The sequence below is a fragment of the Botrytis porri genome, assembly GCF_014898465.1.
Source record: "Botrytis porri strain MUCL 3234 chromosome Unknown BPOR_002, whole genome shotgun sequence".
Lineage (NCBI taxonomy): Eukaryota > Fungi > Ascomycota > Leotiomycetes > Helotiales > Sclerotiniaceae > Botrytis > Botrytis porri.
The window spans coordinates 2415808-2441950 of NW_024066076.1; the positions used below are offsets into that span (position 1 = coordinate 2415808).

The 26143-nt window shown below is 43.4% G+C and overlaps 12 protein-coding genes across 12 annotated transcripts; 7 read left to right on the top strand and 5 right to left on the bottom strand.

The window, feature by feature from the left end:
* Window positions 1-225: 225 nt before the first annotated feature.
* EAF01_001722 (uncharacterized protein) lies at window positions 226-1494 on the bottom strand (the record flags this gene model as incomplete). The annotated part of the gene is made up of 2 exons (XM_038909972.1): window positions 226-1051; window positions 1103-1494. The coding sequence occupies 2 exons, from the start codon at window positions 1492-1494 to the stop codon at window positions 226-228; spliced, it is 1218 nt and encodes a 405-aa protein (XP_038774784.1).
* Window positions 1495-2719: 1225 nt separating this feature from the next.
* EAF01_001723 (uncharacterized protein) lies at window positions 2720-4326 on the bottom strand (the record flags this gene model as incomplete). The annotated part of the gene is made up of 5 exons (XM_038909973.1): window positions 2720-3114; window positions 3172-3641; window positions 3696-3998; window positions 4052-4162; window positions 4219-4326. 5 exons carry the CDS (start codon window positions 4324-4326, stop codon window positions 3024-3026), a joined length of 1083 nt encoding a protein of 360 aa, XP_038774785.1. The 3' UTR covers window positions 2720-3023.
* Window positions 4327-5486: 1160 nt separating this feature from the next.
* On the bottom strand, window positions 5487-6452 carry EAF01_001724 (uncharacterized protein; the record flags this gene model as incomplete). The annotated part of the gene is made up of 3 exons (XM_038909974.1): window positions 5487-5891; window positions 5955-6201; window positions 6259-6452. The coding sequence occupies 3 exons, from the start codon at window positions 6450-6452 to the stop codon at window positions 5487-5489; spliced, it is 846 nt and encodes a 281-aa protein (XP_038774786.1).
* A 608-nt stretch (window positions 6453-7060) lies between these two features.
* Window positions 7061-9067, top strand: EAF01_001725 (uncharacterized protein; the record flags this gene model as incomplete). Its single annotated transcript, XM_038909975.1, has 1 exon — window positions 7061-9067. The coding sequence occupies one exon, from the start codon at window positions 7061-7063 to the stop codon at window positions 9065-9067; it is 2007 nt and encodes a 668-aa protein (XP_038774787.1).
* A 668-nt stretch (window positions 9068-9735) lies between these two features.
* Window positions 9736-12159, top strand: EAF01_001726 (uncharacterized protein; the record flags this gene model as incomplete). Its single annotated transcript, XM_038909976.1, has 1 exon — window positions 9736-12159. One exon carries the CDS (start codon window positions 9736-9738, stop codon window positions 12157-12159), a length of 2424 nt encoding a protein of 807 aa, XP_038774788.1.
* Window positions 12160-13187: 1028 nt separating this feature from the next.
* Window positions 13188-13787, bottom strand: EAF01_001727 (uncharacterized protein; the record flags this gene model as incomplete). Its single annotated transcript, XM_038909977.1, has 1 exon — window positions 13188-13787. The coding sequence occupies one exon, from the start codon at window positions 13785-13787 to the stop codon at window positions 13188-13190; it is 600 nt and encodes a 199-aa protein (XP_038774789.1).
* Window positions 13788-15084: 1297 nt separating this feature from the next.
* On the bottom strand, window positions 15085-16487 carry EAF01_001728 (uncharacterized protein; the record flags this gene model as incomplete). Its single annotated transcript, XM_038909978.1, has 2 exons — window positions 15085-15996; window positions 16050-16487. 2 exons carry the CDS (start codon window positions 16485-16487, stop codon window positions 15085-15087), a joined length of 1350 nt encoding a protein of 449 aa, XP_038774790.1.
* Window positions 16488-16760: 273 nt separating this feature from the next.
* EAF01_001729 (uncharacterized protein) lies at window positions 16761-18268 on the top strand (the record flags this gene model as incomplete). Its single annotated transcript, XM_038909979.1, has 2 exons — window positions 16761-16955; window positions 17003-18268. The coding sequence occupies 2 exons, from the start codon at window positions 16761-16763 to the stop codon at window positions 18266-18268; spliced, it is 1461 nt and encodes a 486-aa protein (XP_038774791.1).
* A 273-nt stretch (window positions 18269-18541) lies between these two features.
* Window positions 18542-20157, top strand: EAF01_001730 (uncharacterized protein; the record flags this gene model as incomplete). The annotated part of the gene is made up of 5 exons (XM_038909980.1): window positions 18542-18724; window positions 18775-18806; window positions 18854-18980; window positions 19037-19541; window positions 19591-20157. 5 exons carry the CDS (start codon window positions 18542-18544, stop codon window positions 20094-20096), a joined length of 1353 nt encoding a protein of 450 aa, XP_038774792.1. The 3' UTR covers window positions 20097-20157.
* A 165-nt stretch (window positions 20158-20322) lies between these two features.
* Window positions 20323-22611, top strand: EAF01_001731 (uncharacterized protein). The gene is made up of 2 exons (XM_038909981.1): window positions 20323-21483; window positions 21540-22611. Exons 1-2 carry the CDS (start codon window positions 20626-20628, stop codon window positions 22149-22151), a joined length of 1470 nt encoding a protein of 489 aa, XP_038774793.1. The 5' UTR covers window positions 20323-20625; the 3' UTR covers window positions 22152-22611.
* Window positions 22612-23096: 485 nt separating this feature from the next.
* EAF01_001732 (uncharacterized protein) lies at window positions 23097-23990 on the top strand (the record flags this gene model as incomplete). The annotated part of the gene is made up of 1 exon (XM_038909982.1): window positions 23097-23990. One exon carries the CDS (start codon window positions 23097-23099, stop codon window positions 23988-23990), a length of 894 nt encoding a protein of 297 aa, XP_038774794.1.
* A 532-nt stretch (window positions 23991-24522) lies between these two features.
* EAF01_001733 (uncharacterized protein) lies at window positions 24523-25622 on the top strand (the record flags this gene model as incomplete). The annotated part of the gene is made up of 3 exons (XM_038909983.1): window positions 24523-24654; window positions 24731-25165; window positions 25221-25622. The coding sequence occupies 3 exons, from the start codon at window positions 24523-24525 to the stop codon at window positions 25620-25622; spliced, it is 969 nt and encodes a 322-aa protein (XP_038774795.1).
* Between the last annotated feature and the right edge of the window lie 521 nt (window positions 25623-26143).

Genomic DNA, 26143 nt, shown 5'->3' on the forward strand with positions numbered 1-26143 from the left:
CCCTCCCTTCCTGATTCTATGACCAAGTACAAGCACAGCAATCACCCCCTCCATTGCATCATCCAAAAGAACCACGGCAACACATATACCAATTCTCAATTCGAGTCATTCATTCCACCATCAATCCAATCCCTATTACGCCATTATTCACCCCTCATAATATCTCGAAATCTGTCGCAATAGCTTAACCCATCAAAATTATTCTCCCTCTATCAAGTTCCGTGATTAAACAATTGGAGCTTGTACATTAACTTGTTGAGGCTGTAGAGTTTGTTCCGATTTGACATATCGGGCCGCTTTGGCCTCATCAAATCTCCAAATTCCACCAGTTTTATCCTCATCAGCTGTTAATTGGATACAAGGAGCCAAAGTTTGTAGAATGGGACAATTATCCATCTTGGTGAAATATCTTCTCTCCCAAATTCTTCCCTCATTCTTTTCCTTTAATCTAAGTTCTCGTTGAGAAACTTCAATTTTGGTCTTCTCATTACCGGTTGTATCCATGTCGCCAACTGCGATACCAGCTGCGACCTTGGACCACGCACGCCGCGATTCTAATAGATCTTGCTCCTCGATTGGTGCAACGATGAGTGGAGTGGTAGGTGTTGCATCCGCATCATAAGAGTCTATCAGACCACTCTTCTTTCCACCTTCTCTGATCTCAAACTGCTTGGTCCATTGCCCAGTTACGGTATATAAGGTGTCCTTTTCTTTGCCAGTGGGGTATAATGTAGCAGTGAAACTGTTCTTCTTGCCAGATAACCATCCTTTGCCACTATAGTCAATCTTGGCTGTAAATCCTGAACTACTTGTAATATATGATTTGGCTTCGAGTTCGACGAATGGCGAGCCAAAGATCAAACCTTCAATGTGAAGATTTGGAAGAGTAATGAGGTAGGTTTCGTTGTAAGCGGGGATACTGAAGACTGCATGCCCAATTTGTTTAACGTTAATGGTTCGGGAGAATGATGCCTTTTGAGCGTTATATCCTTGTAGGAATACACCATGTCTCTTGTTGGAAATTTGGTATGCGGTAACAGGTGGATGATGGCTAGAGGTAACATTAGAGATGGCACATGAAGTGTATCTGGAATCACATTACCTGACTTGCTCAGAAATGAGCTCAGTAGTTCCACAGGCGTCTTCCCACTTTCCAAGGAATAACTCTCCTAAGAAAGGATTCAGTGGTTTCTTCTCATTTCCATATTTATCACTTCGACTGGCATATTGTTGCTTCAATGTGCTCAAGAACCATTTCAGGACCAAAAGTGCTCGTTTCTGAGGATCTTTCTCTGCAGCAGGTGCGACAAATATGCTGGGGTGTTCTGCCCAATATGAAGAGAACTCAGTCAATGATGTCGATGACAGAATGAATGGTGGAGCAGTCAACGATGATAAATCTCCATTGAATGAAGCGATGGATTTTAAGAAAGCACTCCAAGACCCTTTATTTTGCGCAGATACGCCAGCTCCTTCGGTTTCGTTTGAAGACATCTTTGATGGTATTTTTTGTTGTTTGTGGAGAAGATTATTGATTTGGAGGGATGAAAATCTGGAGTTTTGTGGAGGAATCTGAGTTGCGCTGAATCAGTTGCGGAATATGAGTATTTGTTGGAAGAATAGCGCCTTCGAATCGACGATTAATATGTATGGAAAACAAAAGGTATTCAACGAATAAGAATTGTAGAAGAAGGACAAGAAACAAGAATATTTGAGAGGAAGAAGGGAAAGGAAGGATTGACCTTGTGATATTAGTACCAACGAGGTTTGTGATGGATGAGGAGACGAATACCTGGGATGGGTCTTTCTAAAGGTATTTGGTAAGGAGTCTGGAGGGAGTGAAGCACTTTTAATGGCAGGGGATTATAAAAAAGCTTGGCATTTGCCCCTCGAATTAGGTCCCATTCGCTTGTGGAGAGCGTCATCTACCATAGTACTGCCCGTTTTTCTTCGGTGGTGGGATGGGAGGAAGGCATTCATCCCGAGACCAGGTCAGATACCATAGATTGGAGACATTATTTCTCAAGCTTGTGAATTGGGATTTGATTGTACCTGCAGATTCGAAAAGAAGGAAGAGGATAAAAGAAATGGTCATCCGAACCGTTGCCACCTAGGGAGTCAGATAGGTACCAATACATCTACAAGTACAATCTTCAACAGTCTGTTTAGTAGGTACTACATATATAAAACATGTCATATATCATCCATATCATCAATACCATCAATACCATCAACCTCTCCCAGCGTCCCGGTATCCGTACCACCCATACATGTAAAGTGGAGAGCTCAAGCACACCCAATCTCCCAATCAATCAATACTCTGAACATTACCCTACAAATCTACTACACAAACTGTCGTCTTCCTTACTACTTACGTCTCCAGTTCTTTTACTTCCTGCCACGAATCATCTCCTCCTCCAAATATTATACAATTGGTTCAAACAGCCAACCATCTGTGAATCTCTTTTTAACTTTTTTTTCGGCATAATATAAATTCGAACTTTCTGGGTGATCACATATAACCACCCGAGCCACCTTCGAAAATCATATTATCTACCTACCTACTTACAACCACTAACTCGTATTAATCACTTTACTAGGCATTTAGGAAAAGAAGGCCGCGTTTCGTAGGTGGCTTATCCTTTACCAACTTGAATGGGAGAGTTTAACGGCTAAACGGGTCAATTAGCAGATTTACCTATTGAACCTGATGAGAGCGCGTAACTAAAGATGAAGGATCCGGCTATTTGTTCTTCTGGTTCTCTTGATATAATAAATCATATTGATGACATCTTGAAAAAAAATCACAATGACACCACATTTCACAAGCAATACATCTAATCAAAATGATATCAAGCATGATAAAATAGGTTTCTCATGGCATTCGTTGCATTCATAGGTTTGACCAAAACTCCTCCACCCCAACCACCATTTCTCCGCACTTCGTTATGTATTTCATAACAATGTCCTAAACCGTGTAAATTTTTGAAACGCAATCTGAATATTCGCTAGTCATTATAAATTTATAGCTGTCCTGCAGTGTTGAAATCCTTGAGACCCTCGGCAAGACGTTGAGACATGGTTTTCTCTCCCTCACGAACCCAAACACGGGGACTATTACAGTGTTAGTATACATTATTGTCAAGAAATTAGAGATTGGAGAATACTTACTCAAACTTCTTCTTGTTTGGCTTGTCTGGTCCATCTGGGTTACCGACGGGGGTCATGAGATAGTCCTTGTTCTTAAGGACGTAGTCACGGATACCAGTGAGGTAAGCGAATTGCATATCGGTATCAAGGTTGACCTTGACAACACCGTATGAGATGGCATCCAAGAACTCTTGCTTGGAAGATCCAGATCCACCGTGGAAGACCAAAAAGACTGGCTTGTCCTCCTTGGCTCCAATAGCTTGCTTGACATGGGCTTGATGCTTGCCGAGAAGCTCTGGGCGGAGCTTGACGTTACCTGGCTTGTAAACACCGTGAACGTTACCGAAACCAGCGGCAATCGAGAAGTATGGAGAGATTGGGGAAAGAGCTTGGTAGATGGCAAGGATATCCTCTGGTTGAGTGTAAAGGGAGTTGTTGTCAACATCCTCGTTGTCGACACCGTCCTCTTCACCACCGGTGATACCGATCTCCTGTAAAGCCAATTAGTAGATGTCATCTCAAACCTCCCAGATTTCTTGACATACCATCTCGAGCCATTGCTTCATTGGTGCAGCTCTCTTCAAGTATTCGGCAGTAGTCTTGATGTTGTAGTCGACCTCCTCCTCGCTCAAATCGATCATGTGGGAGGAGAACAAAGGCTCGCCGTGCTCCTTGAAGTATTTCTCATCGGCGTCGAGAAGACCATCCAACCAAGGCAAGAGCTTCTTGGCGCAGTGATCAGTGTGGAGGACAACTGGGATACCGTATGCTGGTGCAAGAGCACGGATGTAGTGAGCACCGGCGATACCACCAGCGATGGATGCCTCTTGGTTACCGTTGGAAACACCCTGTGAGATGATTAGATACGGTAATCTCTGATTGGGTAAGATTGTTTTCTAACCTTTCCAGCGAAGTAAGCGGCACCTCCTTGGGACATTTGGAGGATAATTGGGGACTTAGCATCGCGAGCAGCTTCGAGGGATGCTACGACAGTTGAGGAGGAGGTAACGTTCTGCCACAGTTAGTTGATGCCCGCACACACATTCTTTCAACTTTATCATAACATACAATGGCTGGAATGGCAAAGTTGTGCTCTTGAGCATAGTTGAAAAGCTTGAGGACATCATCACCAACGATGACTCCGGACTTTCGGCTGAGAACGTCTGTGCAACCCATATTTTCGATTGTGATTGTGATTGTGTATTTGAAGTATGAGGTTTGTAGTTTGTAATTTGTAGTTGGAGTTGGAGTTGGAGTTTTCAAAAAAGGGGTATCTGAGATTTGGAGAAAAACAAGAATCAATAAATGATCAGAATCGTTGAACAAGATGGAAAAGGTTTTCTTTAGTAGAAGGTCATAGAGAGGGGTGGAGTATTTTGGATTTTCAGGACCGATACCGTCACTTGGTAAATGACGCTAATGGTGGGGGGCTGTTTCCAAATGGGATCCTCCAACATATCAATTTGTTGGCATTCATTGGTCTTGAATCAAAAAGATATGGAACCCCGAGTTTGAACCTCAGTTAATGTGACGTACCTTTTTCACTTATTTCTTTCCAATGAATTCTGAACCTTTGCTTTTTCGATGGGTCAAAGTTAAGTACAGATAAGCTGAAGTAGGTAGGTCCAGTATTTACAATTCAAGCTGGTGGTTGTGAGGCACCAGGTCAGTAACTTCCATCCTTTTGAAGGAAAAGCGATGAAGTGTTTACAAGTGGGGTTCCGGCGAAATTGATCTCATAGCCATGGCAATATCAATCAATGTAGCATTACCGAAGAAACTACGGCGAGATCCTCCGATTCATCATGCTTCGTCTTTGTTTGAACATCTTCCCCTCGGGCTTATTATTCGCTTTCCTGGGCATGCAGCCAGAGGAAGCGAAAACTTTATTCCGGTCATAGCAGAAAGATGAAGAGCGTGAGGTGTAGCTATGCTCGAAGATTTACAGAGTAAGTGAGCATATTCGGAAGCAGGCCACAGATTCAACAGGAGAAAGGAGTAGGTAAGTAAGACGAGTAGATGCTGTATGTATAGAATAGATTGATGAATGAACCAACGCTTGACAACCAATGAGATTCTTTCTACGACTGCATATCGAATGTTTGCGGCTGGACTTCTTACGCAAAGCAATTCTGCCTTCCCAATGGCTTTTACCCCCCTCAATTCATGAATGAATGACAAAAACTGGCGCGTTTAGTTGATATTTACAATTTCACATCAAGTTAATCGAATCCAATCATGCATGTACATTCTCTTTCCCGTTTGAGAAATGTATGTTATTACATCTAGGTATTACTCAAGTCCTCATCGATGTCTGTTTGATTCATCTTCAAACTCTAATCTTGAGCATTGATTTTGATCGACCTTCGAACAGCCTCAGGAGCTCCCTTGAGTTGTATATCAACCTCAAAAATGCCCAAATGTTTGACACGGTCTTTTTCTTCCGTCTCCTGAACAAATTTGATATCTTCCGGTCCAAACACAACCCGTTTTCCTTCCGAGTCCTGACTTAAGATGGTCTTCATCTTTGCGGCTATATCCGCAGTTGATACCGATCCATAGATGGGCACCCTTTCTGGTTTCCCTATACTATTCTTTGAAGCTGCAGCGGATATTGAAGAAGATGACGCTAGGGATGGTGAGACCTTCTTTACCGGTAGGGGAGCAACAGTAATGGCCGTTTCGAAGAAGTCTATATAAGGTGGTATCAAGTCAGATAAGATAGCCGTGGAGCGCTCGGGCTATTCACAATCAGTCAGCTTTTCTTGTCTTTTAATTTGTGGAAAAATTGAAGGTAGACGTACGCTCAGCAATTCAAGCTCAACCACTTTCTTGATATTCAGGCGACGTTCTCCGCTGAGGAATTTTATCGCCTTCTTCTGATCTTGCACTGGCTCTATTCTGGCGGGTTTGCGCTTTCCAAAAGTACTATCAGGAAGAGAGACATTTTTCCTCGAACCAACTTGTTCAGATTCTGTAGGTGTCACATATACAGCAAATCCTCTGCCATACAGTTTATTTCGCATCAATCCGGGAGGAACTTGAACAATTCTTCCTGTACCAAAATTAGTAACTGGAGTTTTTCATGGCCTGCAGGTACATGCGAACTTGCCCTTTCTGCCAATTCCTATGACAGGTTTCAGTAACTGAATTGTAACATTATGATCCTTTTCTTTCGCAAGCTTCTTCTTGCCTCGGACCTGCTGACTGCCTGAGAATAGCAGTCCATCACCGAAACTATTTGTTGTCCGGCGTAGGCATGCTAGGCATGAAGGTACCCGCGATTGTAATAATGAAGCCATTGAAAGACAATGTGTTGAGGGGACCTCCGAATAATCGTCGTGAGTCCCAATCGCCAAAAATATTTGGGCTTGCTTACTTGACACCTCCATTTAATTCATTCACCCCTCCACTAGCGTCGGAATATCGGCATGAACAAAGACTGGGGTAACGACAAAATGAAGTCTGTATTGCCAATATTTGGTTCGGTTGATATTGATAAGAGATTTCGGAATGCCTTCGTTTCAAAAAGTATTTTCCTCAGATCATTCATGACTGTCGGGCATTGTGCACTGTCTGCGGAGGAGGGCTTTCAAGGAGTTGACACTTAATCCATTATTTATACTGCGATCCGGAACAACTCTGGCAGCGGGGACTTGATCTTACTACAAAGAACTTATAAGCTTCAACTCCTTATTTTCTTGGACTCAGACAGAAGTCTCCAAAACGGTTTAATTCGAAGGTGTGTGTTGTGATGGAGCAGTGATTATTGGAACTTCTTCCTCAGCCTTTCAACATTACCTCTTCTCCTCACCACCTCTTCTCCTCAACCTCATCTTTGATTCAACTCGTCCACCATCTTATCCGACCTCCCCCCGAGATTCCCGACGATCTTTAGTTTGACGAAAGTATGCCAGATAAACAATTCACAACTTTAACATATGCTGCGGGCGCCTCTCTAGCTGCAATTACACTCGTCTATGTGTTTGCGCCAACCTTCCTAATGGACGAACAAAACTCGTCATCCAATACGAGGAAGAAAGGAGTGGTAGGCTTGGCCAATACTGCCAATGATTGTTTTATAAATTCAGTACTCCAGGCCCTCGCTGGCTTAGGCGACCTACGCATATATCTGATTCGGGAAACGCATAGAAGAGACTTGGATAACTCAGAGGTATACAGTCGAATTGTGGAGGACCCGGCGCGGCAGGGTTTACCAGCATGGAAAATAGAAGGTCTACAAAAGGGCTTAGTTACCACGGGACTCAAGGAAATTTTGGATGCATTGAACGAAAGACCTTTATACAGAAAGACGATATCTGCTGGACCATTTGTAAGTGCACTAGAAGCTGCTTTCAAGCAGAGGATTAGCCGGCAACAACAGGACGCGCAGGAGTTCTTGCAAGTAGTGGCTGAGAGATTGAACGATGAATATCATGCAGGTCACAGGGCGAGAAACCATGCAAGGGGTTTGGAGGCTGTCACTGCAGAAATGCACACTTCAAATGAAGGAATTGTGAATGAGGAGCTGGGCCAGCTCAGTTTGAATGATAGCGCCATACCTGAGGCCAGCTCTCCTGCGACAAAAGCGCCTTCAGATTCTTCTCACAACTCAGAAAAGGCAAGCTCAACTTCATCAAGGTCGCCCCAGCGAGGCGGAGAGCTTAATAGTGACGTTGATCAGGAAGATGGGTTCCCATTCGAAGGTGGTTCTGAGTCACAAATTGAATGCTTAACTTGTGGTTTTAAACCAAGGCCTACACAGACAACATTCTGTTCTCTTACATTGACTGTTCCTCAGGCCACATCTACCACATTAAATGCATGCTTTGATGGAATGTTTAAAACAGAATATATTGAGGACTTCAAGTGCGAGAAGTGTAGATTAGTACATGCCTTGGAAACCTTCGAACAAGAATATTCTCGATCAAATTCTCAAAAATTCAAGGAGAAGACTCAAATATCAATCGACAAACTTAAGGCTGCTATAGAGACAAACCCCGAAGAGGGGCTTCTCGATGTCGAACTACCAGATTCAAGATTTGCTCCCAAGCGAAAAATCGCCAAACATGTCCGTATTACAAAATTCCCAAAAGTCATGGCGATTCATCTGTCGAGATCAATCTTCGACTCCAGATCAACGACAATGAAGAATTCTGCCAAGGTGGCATTCCCTGAACAGCTCCCACTTGGAGGTTTACTGGACCGACGAAAGTACAAGCTTCTTAGTCTAGTCTGTCATAAGGGAAGTCACCATAGTGGACACTATGAATCTTTCCGGAGACAAAATCTCGTGGCTCCATTTTCAACCCCAAATACTTTCCAGCCATCAGTGGCGTATGCCAAATCTTCAACTCATACTCCTTCATTACCTTCAACCCCTCAGACAAGCGCTACTCCAAGGGATGATGGCGATAACACTACCCTCTCATCAACTCCAGAATTATTGTCATCAAAGACAGCCTCTACCACCTCTCTTTCAAACATAAACGGGCGCCATTCATTAGACTCTTCACTTAATAATAAACATCTCTCTGGCGTCAATCCAACATCGTCCAGTTCCATTGCATCGTCGTCCAAAATAGCGGGTCCCACATCAGCTCCTCAAGATTCTGATACTGGTAGCATCCGCTCCTTGGGACGTTCGGCTCGGAAAACTCTGTCCAAAGTATCTAGTACCATCAGTCGATCATCCCCCGCTTCATCCTCGCCCAACCTATCTCCATCCAATCCAGAAATTAGCCGGACATCTTTGACAGAAACAGTTCGTACCAGGCGGAGAAAGAAGATGGTTGAAAGATGGTGGAGAATTAGTGACGAAAAGATAAAAGAAAGTAAGACTAGTGAGGTTTTGGGTATGCAAAAGGAAGTTTATATGTTGTTTTACGAGCTAGAGCGGGGAGAGGAAGATCCATAAAAGCATTTTGGGGGGGTGCGTTGCATGAGATCATGGGGTTTGGGTTACATTTTGTATATTGATTGAACATGTATTTGATACCGGAGGCAGGTTTGAACTGAATAGATGAACATTAGTTAGTTCCAGCGAGAAGATATACTTTAAAGCACTGGAAAATTATACTATTTATCCTGAGTAATACGATTGTTTGCATGATGAAAGTACTTGACTATGCCCTGAATAAGTACCGGCCAAATGCAGGTAAGTATCAGTTGTTGAGAAGAACCTTGGATAATAGCACAATAGTCGTCCAAAAAGAGTTTGTGGTTATCAATCGTCTAAATGGAGTAGTTACGGAACATCGAAATCTTCGGATTCACCGCCCTCATATCTACCAAATCTACCCTCGAACAAGCAAGCAATAAATTACTTTGCTTAATAAAATCAAGTGCTTATACATTTCGCATGAATTCATTGTTTTAGAGTCCCGCATTCATGTACAAATACGATATAAATACCTAGTACAGCTACGGGTTATAAAGATCACCCGAGTTCACGCGCTCGCCCCTCCCAGCTCTAGAAAAACGCGCTCTTCGCGTTCACATTCCACGAAGTTCAAAAATCTCCAAACCGCGATCGATACTACACAATTGCAATTGCAACTACAGGTCTCATGAATATGCGCGCAAATGGCTCCTGGCAAACAACCTCGATATGATAGCTCGCCTTCACCGCGCACTAGAGGAACTTTCCGCGCCAATAATAATGATAATGGTACTGATATATGGGGCAACAGAGCGAGGGGAGGGTCCGGAGATACTTGGATAAAGAAGATAATGGAAGACGATGAAAACAATGGGGAAGATGCGAGTGTAGATATTGAGGGTGTTACGAGAGATATTGGGAAGATGAGAGAGGAGGAAGCCAATGGGACGGGTAGAGGATGGGATACAGAGCTTGAGTTTACGGCTCGAAGTGTGGATATTAATCGTAGCCCACGACTGAAAACGAACGCTCTACCGAGCAGGATAGAGGAGATTATGGAGCAGGAGAGGAGTTTTGTTGAGGATGATGAGGAGGAAGAGGAACATGGAGAGGCAAATTATGTGAAGGTTCAGGAGAGGCTGGCGAGGAGAGGAAAGTCCGTTGATAATCCTGAAAGTCGTAAAATTTCGCAGCCTGTAGAGGATGAGACTGCGAAGAAGAAGACAGTGCACGCAAAATCGGAAGAACGCAGAGAGCGTGTGCGGCGGGAATTGGAAAAACGGCGTGCGGAACGGAGACCAATTACTTCGTATGAGAGTGAAGATAACAAAATTCCCCAAGAAAGGCAGGAAGTAGCACTGCGGGATAGGTTACCCCGGGAACGGAGATCAAAAAGCGGCGACTTCTCGAAAAGTAATTCATTCCATGTCGACAATCATGTACGCAGCATGCGTAATGATAAAGAAAATTTTATGCCACAGGAAGAGAGACCATTATCCCGACTAGAAAGAAGGTTCCAAGGGGAAGATGGCTTGAAAGCAATACAGAGGGCCCGTGAAAGCAGATCAAGGACCGACTACGACCAGAGGGTTCCAGAAAATACTGAACCACAGGCGAATTCTGAATCTAACCATAGAGTTCTACAAAATGCCGAACCACGGGCAAGGGCCGAATATAACCACAGAGCACTAGAAAACATTGAGCCACGATCTTTGAAACGATCTTTGGAACGACCTAAAGCCAACGACAAAACGGATAAGATGCATGAGAAAACAACACTTGAGGAAAAAGGGGAGATGATACGTGGAACTCCCGTTACGGTATTTCCGGAAAATGAGAGACGTCAAAATGGAACAGCTTCTAAACAAGAAGATTCCCTTCAGATCTTAAGGAATCTTTCTAAAGCAATTACGGGTACAAGTGGAAGCGGGAGAAATAGTGCCGGTAGCTTAGATAATAATATTGAAGCTCCGGTATTTTCAGAAAGATCTCCCTACGAGCTTGAACAGGTCTCTGAGAAGTTTCCAGATTCCGCACCAACACCACCTCCATCTGCGCCTATCAACCCTCTCCTATTGCCCACCCCAAAAGTCACAGGCGGGTGGATTGAGACCCCTGCACCACCGCGAATGCGCACCAACGGTAGAACACCCAAAGAACAATTTCAGATCAAAGAGGAACCTTCCTCGCCCCGCAGCGGTAGTGAGCCTTCCAAACCTTCCCAGTCACAGTCGCGATCCCGTCCAACTCCAATAAATAGTGCCCCTACCATCTCCGCCGCTGCCGACCTCCAACGTATAGAAAAAGAAGCTCGAGTCGATGATTCCACTACAATCGATCGGGACTTCTCCCTGTTTTTAAAGAATCAACCTACGTCTCCAGATTCTGAAACTGTAGAAATCAATCTCGATTTCGATGAAAATGGCAAACCACTTTCTCACGAAGAGAAAGAAAAAAAGTTGGAAGAACTTGCGTTCCTTCGTATGAGTCGGAGTTTGAAACACACTACGAGTAGTATACGAGATGCGAGACATGGCATCGAAAGACTGGAACAGCAAGTCTCATCATCAGGTCCACATTCACACTCGCCCAAAGAACTCGGCATCCCAACCCCCAAAACATCATCTCGTCCCTTTTTTCTAGATGCTCCTCCAAACCCTGCCTTGAATCCAAATGTTCACTACCTCATGATACCTCTTCCCCGCTTCCGTTACCCTGGAACTAGAAAACTTACCTGGTTTGGATTACTATTCACAATCTTTATGACGTGGTTTGTAGCTGAATGGGCTATGTGTGAAACTTATTGCCATCCTAAGTACTCAAATAAAGATGTTTGGCATCCTTCCGATCCATTTTGGCCATGGGCGATTCCAACCAAAATGGATCAGTGGACGGGGAAGGTAGTTAGTAGGGGAATAGGAGATGCGTGGGATTGGTGGGAGGGGTACGATGAGGAGATCAGGATTTGGAAGGAGAAGATGAAGAGGGAAGGAGTGAAGATACCTAAGGCTGTGAATCTGGGAGATGATGAGGTGGTAGACGAAGTCGTGGAAGATCACGCGAATAAAGATGATGGAAGGAAAGGAGGAAGCAGCTGGTGGAGCTGGGATAATGATGAAATTTTGTAGCAATGCATCAGTATAGTTAGCGTGCAAAGCGTTCTTGGATTAGTTGATGGATATTTAGTGCTTAAAAAGATGGAAAGATTCGTGATGGCGTTCAAGAAAAGTTTGATTGAAGGATTAGACATGCCATGTTGCATTGTTGGGATGGATACCTGACTTGGAATTCTCATGGTTGGATAGAGTCAAATGGTGTATGGCGCAGTGTTTGAGCTCGGCCAAGTTAGTGAGCTGGATGCTTTTTGGATCAACCGAATGGAATGGAATGTATATAGATCCTCTGCTACAATTTTCCTAGGAAATTGTGGATACAAGTGAAAGGCAAAAAGTGAGATGCATGAGAGGTGGGCAGAAGGGCGAGTGATATCAAACTCATGGCATTTCAAACGCCCAGGTAGTTCTAGGGTACGCATCAAACCTCTTCAAGATGACATCTCTAATCTCTATCAGAACTTCCAGTTCAATGAGAAGTTCCTTGTATCGCCCAAATATATGGAGCTTAAAAGCCACTAGTTGCTCGAATGATTTCCAGTATTTCGTCGGTCTGAGGCGGTAGAAACAACTCTGTAACTGATTGAAACCCATTGCTGGACTTCAACTTACCCAGATTCAAGATCCGGGACTGGCGAGTACAGTCGGTGCGAACTTCTGTCTGGGTGTATTCTTGTGTTGGCAATACTTACTTGCAAACTATACTGTACTGATAAGATTGGCATCGGGATCGTTTCAACGTCGGTTTCTTATTTGACAGTATTTTCTGCGCATTTCCATTTGAAGTTTAGATGACCAGTTGGATAGATATAGTCCGGAAGGGCTTTACTTTCGCGGCTATCAGACGCATCCACTGAGGCCGAATTGCTAATCACAACTGAGGAATTAAAGCCACAGTTCACGGAAGTAACAATATCAATGATATGATATCTAAATTACTAGTTGAGAGTTCCTGTTTCCTCCTGTGAGCAAGATAGTTTCTCTCAATTCCAGCCCACCGTTGCTTCTTCTTGAGCACCAGCATGTTGTCCATCTGAACGAATTCACTTCTTCCCTTGCAGCAAATTCAACATTTCATACTGTCCCGTGGACCTCCCGTAATGGGTCTTCTCCACGTTATTCCTAGCATAATCGGCATCCTTAAAATCCAGCTTCTTTCCTTTCGCCTTCTCAATCTTATACTGCAACGCCGTAATCATTGTGCCAGTTCTCCCATGCCCATACCCACAATGAACGAGTGTCGGTACTTTCGCATTCAAATACTCTTGATACGCCGTTTCCATCTGATCCAAAGACGGTGGCGTGTAATCTGTCACAGGAAGATGTGTGTAGATGATGCGCGGATGGGCATTGGTCAATTCGGCTTCAATCTTGAGACAACTCGGTTCATCGTTGTTGAGACAGATCACGTGACCGATATTTTGTTTGTGCAAGAATGCAATACCTTTTGCGTCGATAGACTGGGAAGGATCGCCTGGTGGCGAAACGTAGTTGGGAGAGGAAGATCGGTAGAGGGTGTAGGGACCGGGATATGCAGTTACGCATTTCCAGCGGTGGAAACCGACTTTTTCGGCTTCGCTTGCGATGTCTTGGGCGGTGGCATTGCTTTTTTTGCGGGCTTCGGCGTTGGTGGTGGGGGACATGTTTACTGCTTTGGGATTGGGAAGTGGAACGGGAGATATGGCATTGTGGTATTTAGTTTGGGGTTGAGAACAGTGTTTCTATATGTTTTGATGGGGGTAGTACAAAGGGTTGAAGGAACATGAAAGACAGAAAGAACACAAACAGACATCCAGAGAACGAAAAGAACGCAAGAAGTGAAAAGAACATAGAGACTAAGGAAACTTAGATTTTGGAGAGTAGAGAGAATGTAGACAGTAGAGATGGCAAAGGAATCAAAGCACTTTTTGTCAAACAGGTTCAAAGTCAATATCTTTCAAGAAGTTTGTTGCAATTCTTCAAGATTGACATAGCAGAACAAAGAACGTTTGTACTTATCATCATGAGTTAGAAAAAATAATGTAGCCTGGAATTAAAGATAACAGTAATCTTCAGGGTTAACAACATACGGATGTCCTCTATTTTAGTATTGGACGTGCTGTATTATAAACCTCATCCTGGCTGAGATTAGAACTAGGTAATGTGACTCAGAATTGCGAAGAAATAGATGTGCAGTGTTAGTAGTTGATAATTGAGTATGACGTTGATGTAATGTCTCGGTGGCCTCTATTCGAACATAAGATCATAGCATACAGGAATTACTCGAGTAGATTGTCATTTATCCGAGTCGCCCCTATTCTTCAGGGAAAGAGATATGATTGTAGTTGCGCAGTGCTGTCATTATGTCTTGCGTCAAAGTATTTTTCTCCTATAGTTCGAAAGACTTAATTCGTTCAGAATGTTGTAGCTTGTATGTAAGTAGGCAAATAGGGATGGGCCCGAATTAGATGGGTAATTGTTCGTAACCATGTTTTCACCATATAACTTATATTAGCTGGATAAGATCATTTTCTTGGCTAAAATGGAATGCATCTAAAACTTGCAACTATGACCGCATATGACTCGGGATAACTCATAGTAACGTAACAGACACTGTTCATAAGAGCCCAAACCGTGTATATCGGACCCCAGGCAACTGCCAGAATTACGCATCAGTCTCATAAGAGCCTTCAATTTCCTAACACACATGACTTGTCTGGAAGAAGAAGAAGAAGAAGAAGAAGAAGAAAGGGCGACGCTTCTGTGTATAACAATCAAGGTTATAAAACGGACACGTCCGCTATTTGCCCATTGGACAGCCTGTTGGTCAAAGGGCAGTCAAAGTATTGGAGGACATGATTTGAATTAGATATCATATTGACAGAATAACCATGGAACCTTTAAATGCGCCAAAAAAAATTATACATCAAGGTATTGACAATCTGTGAGTACAACTCATACTCAACCAGCAGCAATTTCCTCTTCTTCATCTTCCCATTCTCCTTTTTCTTCCATCTCCTCATTTAGCTCCATTTCTCCATCCCCTTCTAAACCTTCACTATCCCACTCATCAACATCCATTTCGTCATCATCTTCATCATCGTCGCCACCCTTCTTGTTGCCAGCCTTGGCCTTCTTTTTTCTCTCAACATTCTCCTTCTGAATCTTCTTACGAGCTGCCTTTTCTTGTCTCCTCTTCTCCCAAGCCTTGTCCATTTCTTTGACTTCTTCCTTCGATTTATGAATATATTCGTGCCACATAATTTTTCCGTCACACACACCTTCCTCGACCTTTGTCATTCTTAGCTTCATCCTTGGTCCTAGTTCCACCAATTTTATAGCCCGCTTTTCAGCCCCGCTTCTGGCGCCCTTGACTTGTCCATCACGGGTCTTTTCCTTTTGACGTTTGTTAAGAATTTTCCGAGTGCGTGTCTCAACCACTTCAACCTCTGCGTCGGTGTCTACCTCACTTCCGCTTGTATTATCTGTCATATATCCAGCCCCGTCTTCTCCAATCATGTAATCGGCGATATCTTCCAACTTTCCGAGGTTTGGTATTCCCTTTCTTGGATTTTTTGAATGTAGATATTGTTCGGCAGCGTTCAATCTTCGCAATGGCTTCGAAAGACCAATTCTTTTGGTTGTGATTGCGTAATGACGAAGGTTAATGGTGTATGTGCCATCATCTTCACCTTTGGTCGGCTCTCGGTTGAGAAGCATAACTCTGCGAATGGATGTTAAAGGTGTGACATTAGGAGAAATTGGTGGGAAAAGTGATTGGAAAATGGTGGTTGTGAGCGATTCGAGATGTTTGGGTATCTTGTTTTCAGAACTCGATTCTGACGCAGGAGATGTGAAATTATTCATCACAAGCTGAATTGGTCAGTTAATACCCATTTGATCACTACAAAAGATCGTCAACGTACCAATGGAGGTGTTGTATACTCTTTTCCACCACCTTTAGGATGCTTCAATGCCTTCCTCACATCTTTACATAGAGAGTATTTCTCTACATTGAAATGTAACGTTGGACCTCTTGGTGTAAGAGCAAGTCGCATGTTTGTATTTCCGGCCTCTGATCTCGAGAACAACATAAGATGACTGACACCCAAAGGACCTGCCATTGTGAGATAATCTCTCAATTTGTTTGCTCTTCTCTCCTTCAATCTTGAGGCCGTATCTGGTTCCATCATCCGTCTAACATCCCTTACCAATTGACTGACACTTGGTCCGACTTCTCCTGCACCAGCTCGAATTACCATGCTCTTCGGGGATCGTGAAGCTTGAGAAGCAGGAGTTCCCTTTGCTCCAGCTGGATTGTTGGCACCAACATGGGTGCGCTTCTTAGTACGTCTTCTCGCCATTTTTGTTGTTCTGAATTGTATGATGTTATTTCTTTAGGACTTTCTCCTCCTAACATTTTCTTAAAGTTAGAAACTTTTTTGCGCGGCCAATCAGATAAGCGGATCCGATAAGCCCGATAAAAAACTATTTTCTCTAGCCTTCCCTAGCTCTTCGCACTCAACTTGTATTTAAATCATCAAAATTATTGCGCCAATGTTGAGAGTCGTTTGAATTGAAGACTTTGGTTCAAGATACTTCTACGCATTCGTATCTATTCTGACGAGATAACAATCATGTCTTCGGTGAAGCGGAGGAAGACCGATAAAAATCCATCTTCGGAGGATTCGAAGTCGAAGAAGACTCAAGAGTCGAAAAAAGGCTCCCCCACACCTTCCCCAGAGCCAATTGAGGATACTGAAGATAACAGAGTTATCAAAAAGACTGAGGAAGTTCAGGAAGATGAGGCCCCAAAGTCTTTCAAGGATTTGGTGCGTAATTACTTGTCTATCGCAATATCTCTTACTCACAATTCCAGGGTATCGTCGACTCACTATGCGAGGCATGCGACACTTTAGGATACAAGGCCCCAACTCCCATTCAAAGGGAGTCTATACCACTCGCACTTCAAGGGAGAGATTTGATCGGTCTGGCCGAAACTGGTAGTGGAAAAACTGCCGCATTTGCTTTACCAATTCTTCAAGCTCTACTCGATAAACCACAACCACTCTTCGGATTAGTATTAGCACCAACTCGCGAACTTGCATATCAAATTTCCCAACAATTCGAGGCTCTTGGGTCTGTTATAAGAGTAAAATGTGCTGTCATAGTTGGAGGAATGGATATGGTACCTCAATCAATCGCTCTGGGTAAAAAACCTCACATTATAGTTGCAACTCCTGGTCGTCTTCTCGATCATTTAGAAAATACAAAGGGCTTTTCATTACGGTCGCTCAAGTATTTGGTTATGGACGAAGCCGATCGACTACTTGACCTAGATTTCGGACCTATTCTCGACAAAATCCTGAAAGTTTTACCTCGAGAGCGACGAACATATCTCTTTTCCGCAACTATCAGCTCTAAAGTCGAAAGTCTTCAACGAGCAAGTTTGAAGGACCCATTACGAGTAAGCATCAGCAGCAACAAATATCAAACTGTCTCGACTCTTATTCAAAACTACATTTTCATACCATTAGTTCACAAGGATACGTACTTGATCTATCTTTTGAACGAGTTTGCAGGTCAATCCGCCATCATCTTTACACGGACAGTCAACGAAACGCAGAGAATAGCAATTTTGTTACGAACACTTGGATTCGGAGCCATTCCACTACATGGACAACTTTCACAATCTTCTCGCTTGGGTGCCTTAAACAAGTTCCGTGCAGGTTCAAGAAAAATTCTTGTCGCAACGGATGTCGCTGCTCGTGGTTTGGATATCCCCTCAGTTGATGTTGTGTTGAACTACGACATGCCACAGGACAGTAAGACATACATTCATAGAGTTGGACGTACTGCTCGTGCAGGAAAATCCGGACATGCAATTAGTTTTGTAACTCAATATGATGTGGAGATTTGGATGCGTATTGAGGCAGCGTTAGGAAAGAAGCAGGACGAATACCCGATGGTGAAGGATGAAGTTATGGTCTTCAAACCTAGGGTAGAAGAAGCACAAAGACATGCTAGGAATGAGATGAAGAATTTGCACGAGGATAGAGGTAAGAAGGGGGCAGTATTGAAAGGAAGAAGACCTGCCAACGGTGCTAAAAGAGGTCGTGATGAAATGGATAGAGAAGAAGGCTAGACACATATATGTGATTCTGGGGAAACAAAAGGTCCAATACTTAATATAATATTCAGTGTAATTCATATTTCTTGACTATCTTCCGAAGTATTTGCTATCCAATGTTCTTGTATATTGCTTGGTGTGAAGTCCCGGTGGGCCGATATCTCGGTGATTGTGTTAGCCGAGCCGAGATGCGCCAAAAATCTGGGGTAGCGCTAGCGGGGCAATAATAACAATAAACATCACTCAGAATTAAGCTCTCATCGTCCTTGTTGTACATTGATTGTTATCATGACCATTTCGCTTTATCCACGGTCGCTCTTTAGAGCTTTCTGTGTATTATGGCGTTCCAATGGCTTCACTCCAGCGGTTAGGCATATCAGGCGCAGAGGATTGGCAAATGCTTCGACGAATGATATGACACTACCTCTGAAAGGGTACAAAGTATTGGATATGACTCGGGTGCTTGCAGGTGTAAGTCAAAAAGATTAGAAGTTACATAAGGCTTCCCTGACCATTAACAGCCATACTGCACACAAATATTAGGAGATCTTGGGTATGGTTTGCTATCCCTTATGTCGTTATCTAAACTCATAAAGCTAGTGCAGAAGTGATAAAAGTCGAGCATCCGACAAAAGGTGACGATACTAGATACTGGGGGCCTCCCTATGCGAAATACTTAGGTGGATCAGGGAAGAAAGGGCCTGGAGAAAGTGCATACTTTTTTGCTGTAGCTTGACCACATATGCCAGTACACCGCAAGTTTCACGGCTCACCGATTACCAGGTTAACCGGAACAAAAAGTCCCTTGGATTGTCGTTTAAACATCCATCGGCAGTCAAAATCCTCCATAAACTCGCTGCAGAAAGTGATATTCTCGTTGAGAACTATCTACCAGGTTCACTGAAGAAATATGGTATGGACTACGAAACACTGCGAGAGATAAACCCACGATTGATATACGCTTCTATCACCGGCTATGGTCAAACTGGTCCATATCGAAACCGAGCCGGATACGATGTTATGGTTGAAGCTGAGATGGGATTGATGCACATCACTGGAAGTAGGGACGGACCTCCCGTGAAAGTGGGGGTTGCCGTAACAGATTTAACGACTGGCTTGTATACTAGTAATAGTATTATGGCCGCTTTACTGGCAAGAGGAAGAACAGGACGGGGACAGCACATTGATGTTGCTCTATCAGATTGTCAAGTTGCCACATTATCGAATCTGGCGAGTTCGTCTTTGATAAGTGGGGAGAAGGATGAAGGGAGATGGGGGACTGCTCATCGTAAGTTATTCCAATTCTTGCTGAGAATTTAACCTAATAGCTGTGCTAGCATCTATCGTACCATATCGTTCGTATAAGACAAAAGACGGTGATGTTTTATTTGGTGGAGGAAATGATAGATTATTCGGACTTCTATGCAATGGACTTGGACGCCCAGAGTGGAAAGAGGATCCAAAATTTGTCATCAACACAGCAAGAGTTGCCCATCGAGAAGAGTTAGACAGCTCTATAGAGAAAATCACTCAAGACAAAACTACCAAAGAATGGCTGGATATTTTTGAGGGATCCGGGCTACCTTATGCAGCTATCAATGATATCCAAGGAACATTGAATCATGAGCACGTGTTAGCAAGGGATATGGTAAAAGAGATGGATCACGAATATTGTGGTCCAATTAAGATGGTCAACACTCCGGTAAAATACAGTGAGAGCAAGCCAAGTATACGAACAGTACCTCCTATGCTAGGACAACATACAGATGAGATTCTTCGAGATATCTTAGGGATGGATGAATCTGATATTGAAGCATTGAAGGCCGAAGGAGCTGTAAAATAGAATTATGTAGATATCTCGGACATTCAAATGCTATTATTACCCTCTACAGATGTCGTTGGGTCTTGTTGCTCTTCAACACTCAAGGCATTAGGCTAATTTGTAAGGAGTCCAATGTGATTTTATCTCATCACATGATTGTCAAACATGTGATTGCCAGTTTATTCATCACCAGACCACTTTTTGTACTCTCTCATAACGACATCTACAAGTACTTCGTAGAGCATCAACTCCTACGCTTTTCGACAGGCTGAAGCTGTATGTTCAGAAGCTCCGTCATATTTCTATTTTGCTGGGATCTATCAGTGCGCGTGCTGACACGTCCAGTACATCAATTGTTTTGGGCCCTTTCATTCATGATATCACGGCTTCTAATTAGTCAATTGACTTCGGTCAATCAATACTATACTCTTTCAATCTAGTTCATTAATTCTAGATATCCATCACGCTTGCTGCGGCACGGTAGCTTTGTTAATTCTCGCCGGCGCAAATCTTATTGCCTCCACTGAAATATCAAGCAACCACGACAGACATGGACGCGCCAAATAATGCTCCAGCTTCTGCAGTTGGATCAAATGATACAACCATGGACGAATCTTCCCCTCCTAAATACATTCCTCAGTTCTCTGCCGCGACCGAAATGATTCTTCAACGTATGAGAGCAGGATTATCTGGCGGGCTATCCAGTATTGGCATTACAGGGACACCGCCGGGCTATGAAGAAATGCGCAGGAACGTCATGTCGGGGATGAAAACTACGCAGAACATGGAAATAACTACACCACCACCAAGATATCAAACTAGCAAAAAGTCGACGCCCAAATCCAGTGCCACCTCTAGGACACCCAAAATTGAGTCTCCGACTGTATCATCAAATAGTGCAGGAATCAAAAAGAAGCGAAAGGGACTCAAGACAGGACAAAAGCGTAAAAGGGCCAAGGATGATAGTGAAAGTGCGGATGAATCTGAAGCTTTGAGTGGTCTAGGCGGAGATTCGGACTCGGACGATTCGAGCAGTGTGATGGAAATGCCAAAAATTACACAAAGCGGAAGACAAATAGTGAAGCCGACTCAATTCGTACCTACCTTGCCTGAGACGAGCTCGCGGAAACGATCCTCTGCGTCGACAAATAAACGAACCCAGAATCAAGAACAAGCATTATGCAAGAGGTGCGGTAGAGGCAATAGTCCTCAGAACAATATGATAGTCTTTTGCGATGGGTGTAATTTAGGGTGGCATCAAATGTGCCATGACCCTATAGTTTCAGAAGAAGAGGTGAAGGATGAACATGCACCATGGTATTGTAATCATTGCGCAAGAAAGAGGGGTATAAAACCGGCACCATCTAAGACTGACGGTGTTAGCTGGGCCGGCAAAACACTCGACCAGGTATTTGTTTTACTTTGCTTTCATATTCTAAAAGTACCAGCTAACAATCTTTGCAGAGAAGGACATACCTAGCCTTACTGCCTCACCCCCAGCTAGTAGAGCTTCTCATTAAAGCCTCTATTCTGCACCCAGATATGCCTATATTCCCCGCCAATGCTCCGCCCCTCCAACCCCGCCAATCACAGAATTCATCTCGCCCCACAACCAACCACATCACACAACCATTTCCTCCCTCCGCCACCTCCACAGCGGGTCTTTTCTCTCGTGCAGAATCAAACCCCAACGCACCAATGAATTTTATTCGCAAAGTAGCCCCCAATTCCACAGCCTCTAATATCATTCCTTCGCCACTGTTTACCTCGTCATTTCCTCCGGCTCCAGCTTTCACTCATGCTTCTGCCGCTCCACCAACACAACCTCCACAGGCTTCGTCAAACATGGAGTCGAGTGGGAATACAAATGGGATGGGCAATGGACAGGAAGTGTCTCAGGAAAGCAGAGAGTCCACACCAAATAGCCCACCATATCCAAAAGCTGGAACGGGGCTCATGAGCAAACTAGGCCCGGATGATGAGGATATAGAGTGGTTGGTTGATAATGATGATTATGAAGCTTTTAGTCATACCGTCTATGACGATCCTGGGGAAAGGGATTCTGGGGTCATATGAAGAAGGATTGTGTATAACTGATAAAGAACGAAGCTGAAAAGCGTAACAAAGAAGACAGAAGTTAACAGTAGGGGTTTTTGAGGATCCATAGGTCTTCGCGGGAACTGCTCCTATGAATAGATACCTAAGTATATACTGAGCTGGCTTGGTCAGTAACTGCCTGTGCTGCATTTATTGCTCGCATCGAAAACGCATGTACATTATATTCCCGATTGGGTATTGCTAGCAATGTATATATATGCATTCATCATCATGTATTTGGGCAATAAAAGAAGATCACTTCGAACGATGGTTGCTTATATACTTTGAGGATTCGGGTTAGGCCAGTATCTGGGACAGGTGAATTATACTTGGTGATGTAATCTTCATGGGCTGATCTATGTTTAATGAATGCAAGTCAGTGTTCTGTGAATTCATTTCGATGCTTTTGGTGTCTTTTTTTCATGATAGGGTGTGTTGCTATGAGTTGGTGATGGAGTAGAAGATGTTAGCATGATCTTTAGCTGAACTCACTCGCTCTAACAGGTCACAGGGAATGCTCTTGACACACTTGATATTCATATTTCGAGCATGTAGAAATGAGATACGATGCTCCAGTAGTGACTCAACTAACTTGGGAGGGTAGACAAGGATGAGGAGGGGAAGGGAGGCGGATGAGGTCGAATGGACATTTCAGTTCGAATAGCAAAGGGGAAGAAAAGAGAGAGCCAGATATTTCACATTTTACTACTCGTATAAGAAAGAAAATATGATGGGAAATTCGAATCACTGTTGAATAGCGTTTCGTGATTAGTAAGCATGGAATCTCTATTACTACCGGAAGCCAATGCGTACAACTTCCCTCGTCCATCTAACCATTTATTACCCATTCTCCGCCCAAGCTTACTGCTTCAATGCTTGAGTAGAAGCTTTTGTGGATGATTTGTCTGTTCGAGTGACGGAAGTATGATGGTACAACCTTTCGTCGTCAATACAATCCGCTCCCTCTTTACCAAACAGCAGTCTGCCCCAACTTTCCAGATTCTATCTGATCTACATCTGGAAGTGTGCTCACAATATTACACATTTTTGATTGCACCTGTGGCACCCTATCTCATCTTAGCGGGAGACATTGGGCGTCTTATTGATTATGAGGATTACCTAGCATTTCTTGCAAAGCAGACCGCGCAATTTGAAAGGGTTTTCCTAGTTCTTGGAAATCACGAGTTTTACCACTTTTCACGCACCAGCGCTTTGGAACAAGCTCGAAGACTCGAAAATGAAGCAGCTTTGAACGATAAACTAGTTTTGTGTCATCAAAAACGATGGGATATTGAACTTGGAGATTCACAGACCACGATCTTGGGTTGTACACTTTGGTCAAAAATCGATGATGGCGCAAGGGAGGCGGTTCAAGCAAGATTAAAGGATCTCGAAAAGATAGATAATTGGTCGATTGACGATCATAACGCTGCACATATATCTGATCTGACATGGCTTTTCAACGAAGTTACGAATATTCAGAACCAAAACAAATCTAGGGCCGAAGGGGAACCTGAAAAGAAGATATTGGTGATCACACATCATGCGCCGACGATAGTCGGCACGTCTAGTCCAAAGAATTCTAATAATCCTTGGGGCTCAGTATTTGCTACTGAGCTCCTTGGAAATTCAAGTACGAACTGGGTTGATGTTAAAGTATGGGTTTTTGGACATACCCATTTTACAACGGACATGGAAAAAAATGGTGTACGAGTTTTAAGCAACCAGAGAGGTTATGTAATTCCAGGAAGTCAAGGAAAAAAAGATGAGGAAATTGAGGAAATGGCCTTTGATCCGAAGAGAGTATTCAGTATCTGATTGTATTCATAATTTTACTGGGACTGATACATTTTCCAACATGGATATCGAACTAGAGATAAGTAAAGCTCGTCTTCGGCATTCGTTTTGGACTTTGTCTGCAATACATTTGACCACATTTCTCGATAGCCTTCGAGATCTTCAATTTTGACCTCAATTATGAGTTGGAGATACAAATTTCACAATCCCTTCTTGAACTTCCCAAATGTTGGGTTATTCATGCAATCGTTCTCGCATTTTGGCAAGCTTTTCTTTATTTTCAATTGGTGATGTTGGTCTGTTTGACTGAGGATATCGTACCTTCCCCTTTGAATTTCGGTGTCAACAACCCACCTTCACTTTGCTTTCTAGATTTCCCGCCTTCTTCTTCGATATTTACTATCAATGATACATTGCAGGTGGCTGCAGATTGAATGGGATTTCCTCTCCTAAACTTGCATGTTTCATCATTCCAGGAGTTCCACTTCTCAGCCCAAGACTCATAATTACTTGCAAATATGGACTGGCCAGACCTAATACTCAAGCATGTGCTATGATCGGACTCCTTGCCTATTCTTGGACTTCCTGGAGGATTTTCATCAACCATGCAGTTGTTGCGGCTCCGAGTTGGGGCGTTCCCGGACTTACGATTGAACTTCTTGCTGCCGCTTCCATATTGGAGCAGGTATGTCTTCACAGTTTTCATTGTTTGTATTCGCTGTGGGCCGTACTATATTTTCTAATTACTAAAGAATGTTCAGATTATTGGGATTATTGCATTTCTCTACAAATACCACGATAACAAATCTTTGGCATTCGAAAATATAGTTTCATCCTCTATTATAAATGTCTTCGCTGCATTTTTGATCGCTCTTGACTACCACAGAAACGAAAGCGTCGTGCCCTTCCACCTAGAGAGTGCGAGATCATGTGTAGTTATATTTTACGCAGCTTTTGTGGTCATGGGTGTTCCTATCTTGACTGCGTTCGTTGTGATACCAGCTCCAGTGATGTGCGGCTTTGTTGTTCGTCACACAGTCATTTGTGCTTTCCTGGGTTACGGTAAGAACACCGATGAACGCGGCCCAATTCTGGGAGTACAGTGGTCGTTTGGGAAGGACTTGGACAAAATTCCATCTGGAGTGAAGCCAAAACCAATTGCTCCTCTGCATTCTCATGGAGACAAGTTAGGATCTGTAAGTCCCAGCCTCAATGTGCGCATCCGTTATACTTTTGGCTAATTTGAACCAGAATGATCATGATAAAGCTGCATCAGAAGATTTGGCCATCATTGTGCCACCTGACCCCAAATTTACAAGTACGGATTCAGTACCAGAATTTCAAATCTTGGGAATAAGCATGGGCTGGACGATATCAAGTTTGGTGTTGAATTTGGCCTGTACGATTGTGTTGTCGAGGACCACTCAAGATCTGGATCTGACCGCTTCTACAAGAGATGTGACTGCAATGTGTCTTCTCCTTGTAATACGAAATATATTATCATGCCACCTTATCACTCTCGCAGCTAAGAAGAGCAGCAATGTTGGGAGTGCCGTAGAAGATATGGTCTCTTTCAATGGTTGGCTTTTATTTATGGCTCGAGAGAGTGCAGCTCAGAACGAAAAAGTCCCCACAGGCACTCTGAATGGATAGAGCTCGCCGCTTTCATCCTTTTGGGTAGTGTACTGATACCAACTGCGGCGCGTTACCCAGGGGGATGGCTGGCGGCAGTTATAATGCTCGTGAATTGGTTGGCCCTTTTCAAGACTAGTATTCGTGCAGCTTCATTAGGAACAGTTGTAGAAAATCAGTAGCTTCACATAGAATGGTGGTATTTCAACCACAGTATGAAAAATGATTTCAAGGTCTTAGCTCAAGGATGATATTGTAATCATCAACTTTACGCAAAGCTATTTAGTGTAGGGGAGCGAAAAGGGAGGTGTTAGCGTTGCGTAGGACTCGAATTGCACTATCGTTTGAGCGTTGATACGACACAAGTATATGAGCTCTTACGAGCTTTGAACGAGCCAGTAAATGTAAACATTAATCATTTTCATTAACTTTATTTATTTTATATATCAAATAACCACCGTCTCCATGGTATCAAAGTATGCACACAACACCCTCATTTCCACAAAAGCAGACTACCATCCACCCCACAGAAATGCATGATT

Excerpts from the sequence above, each read along its gene's own strand:
- EAF01_001731 (XM_038909981.1), top strand. The coding sequence starts at position 20,626 with ATGGACGCGCCAAATAATGCTCCAGCTTCTGCAGTTGGATCAAATGAT. Across the intron at positions 21,484-21,539 it reads CCGGCAAAACACTCGACCAG|AGAAGGACATACCTAGCCTT; the intron begins GTATTTGTTTTA and ends CAATCTTTGCAG.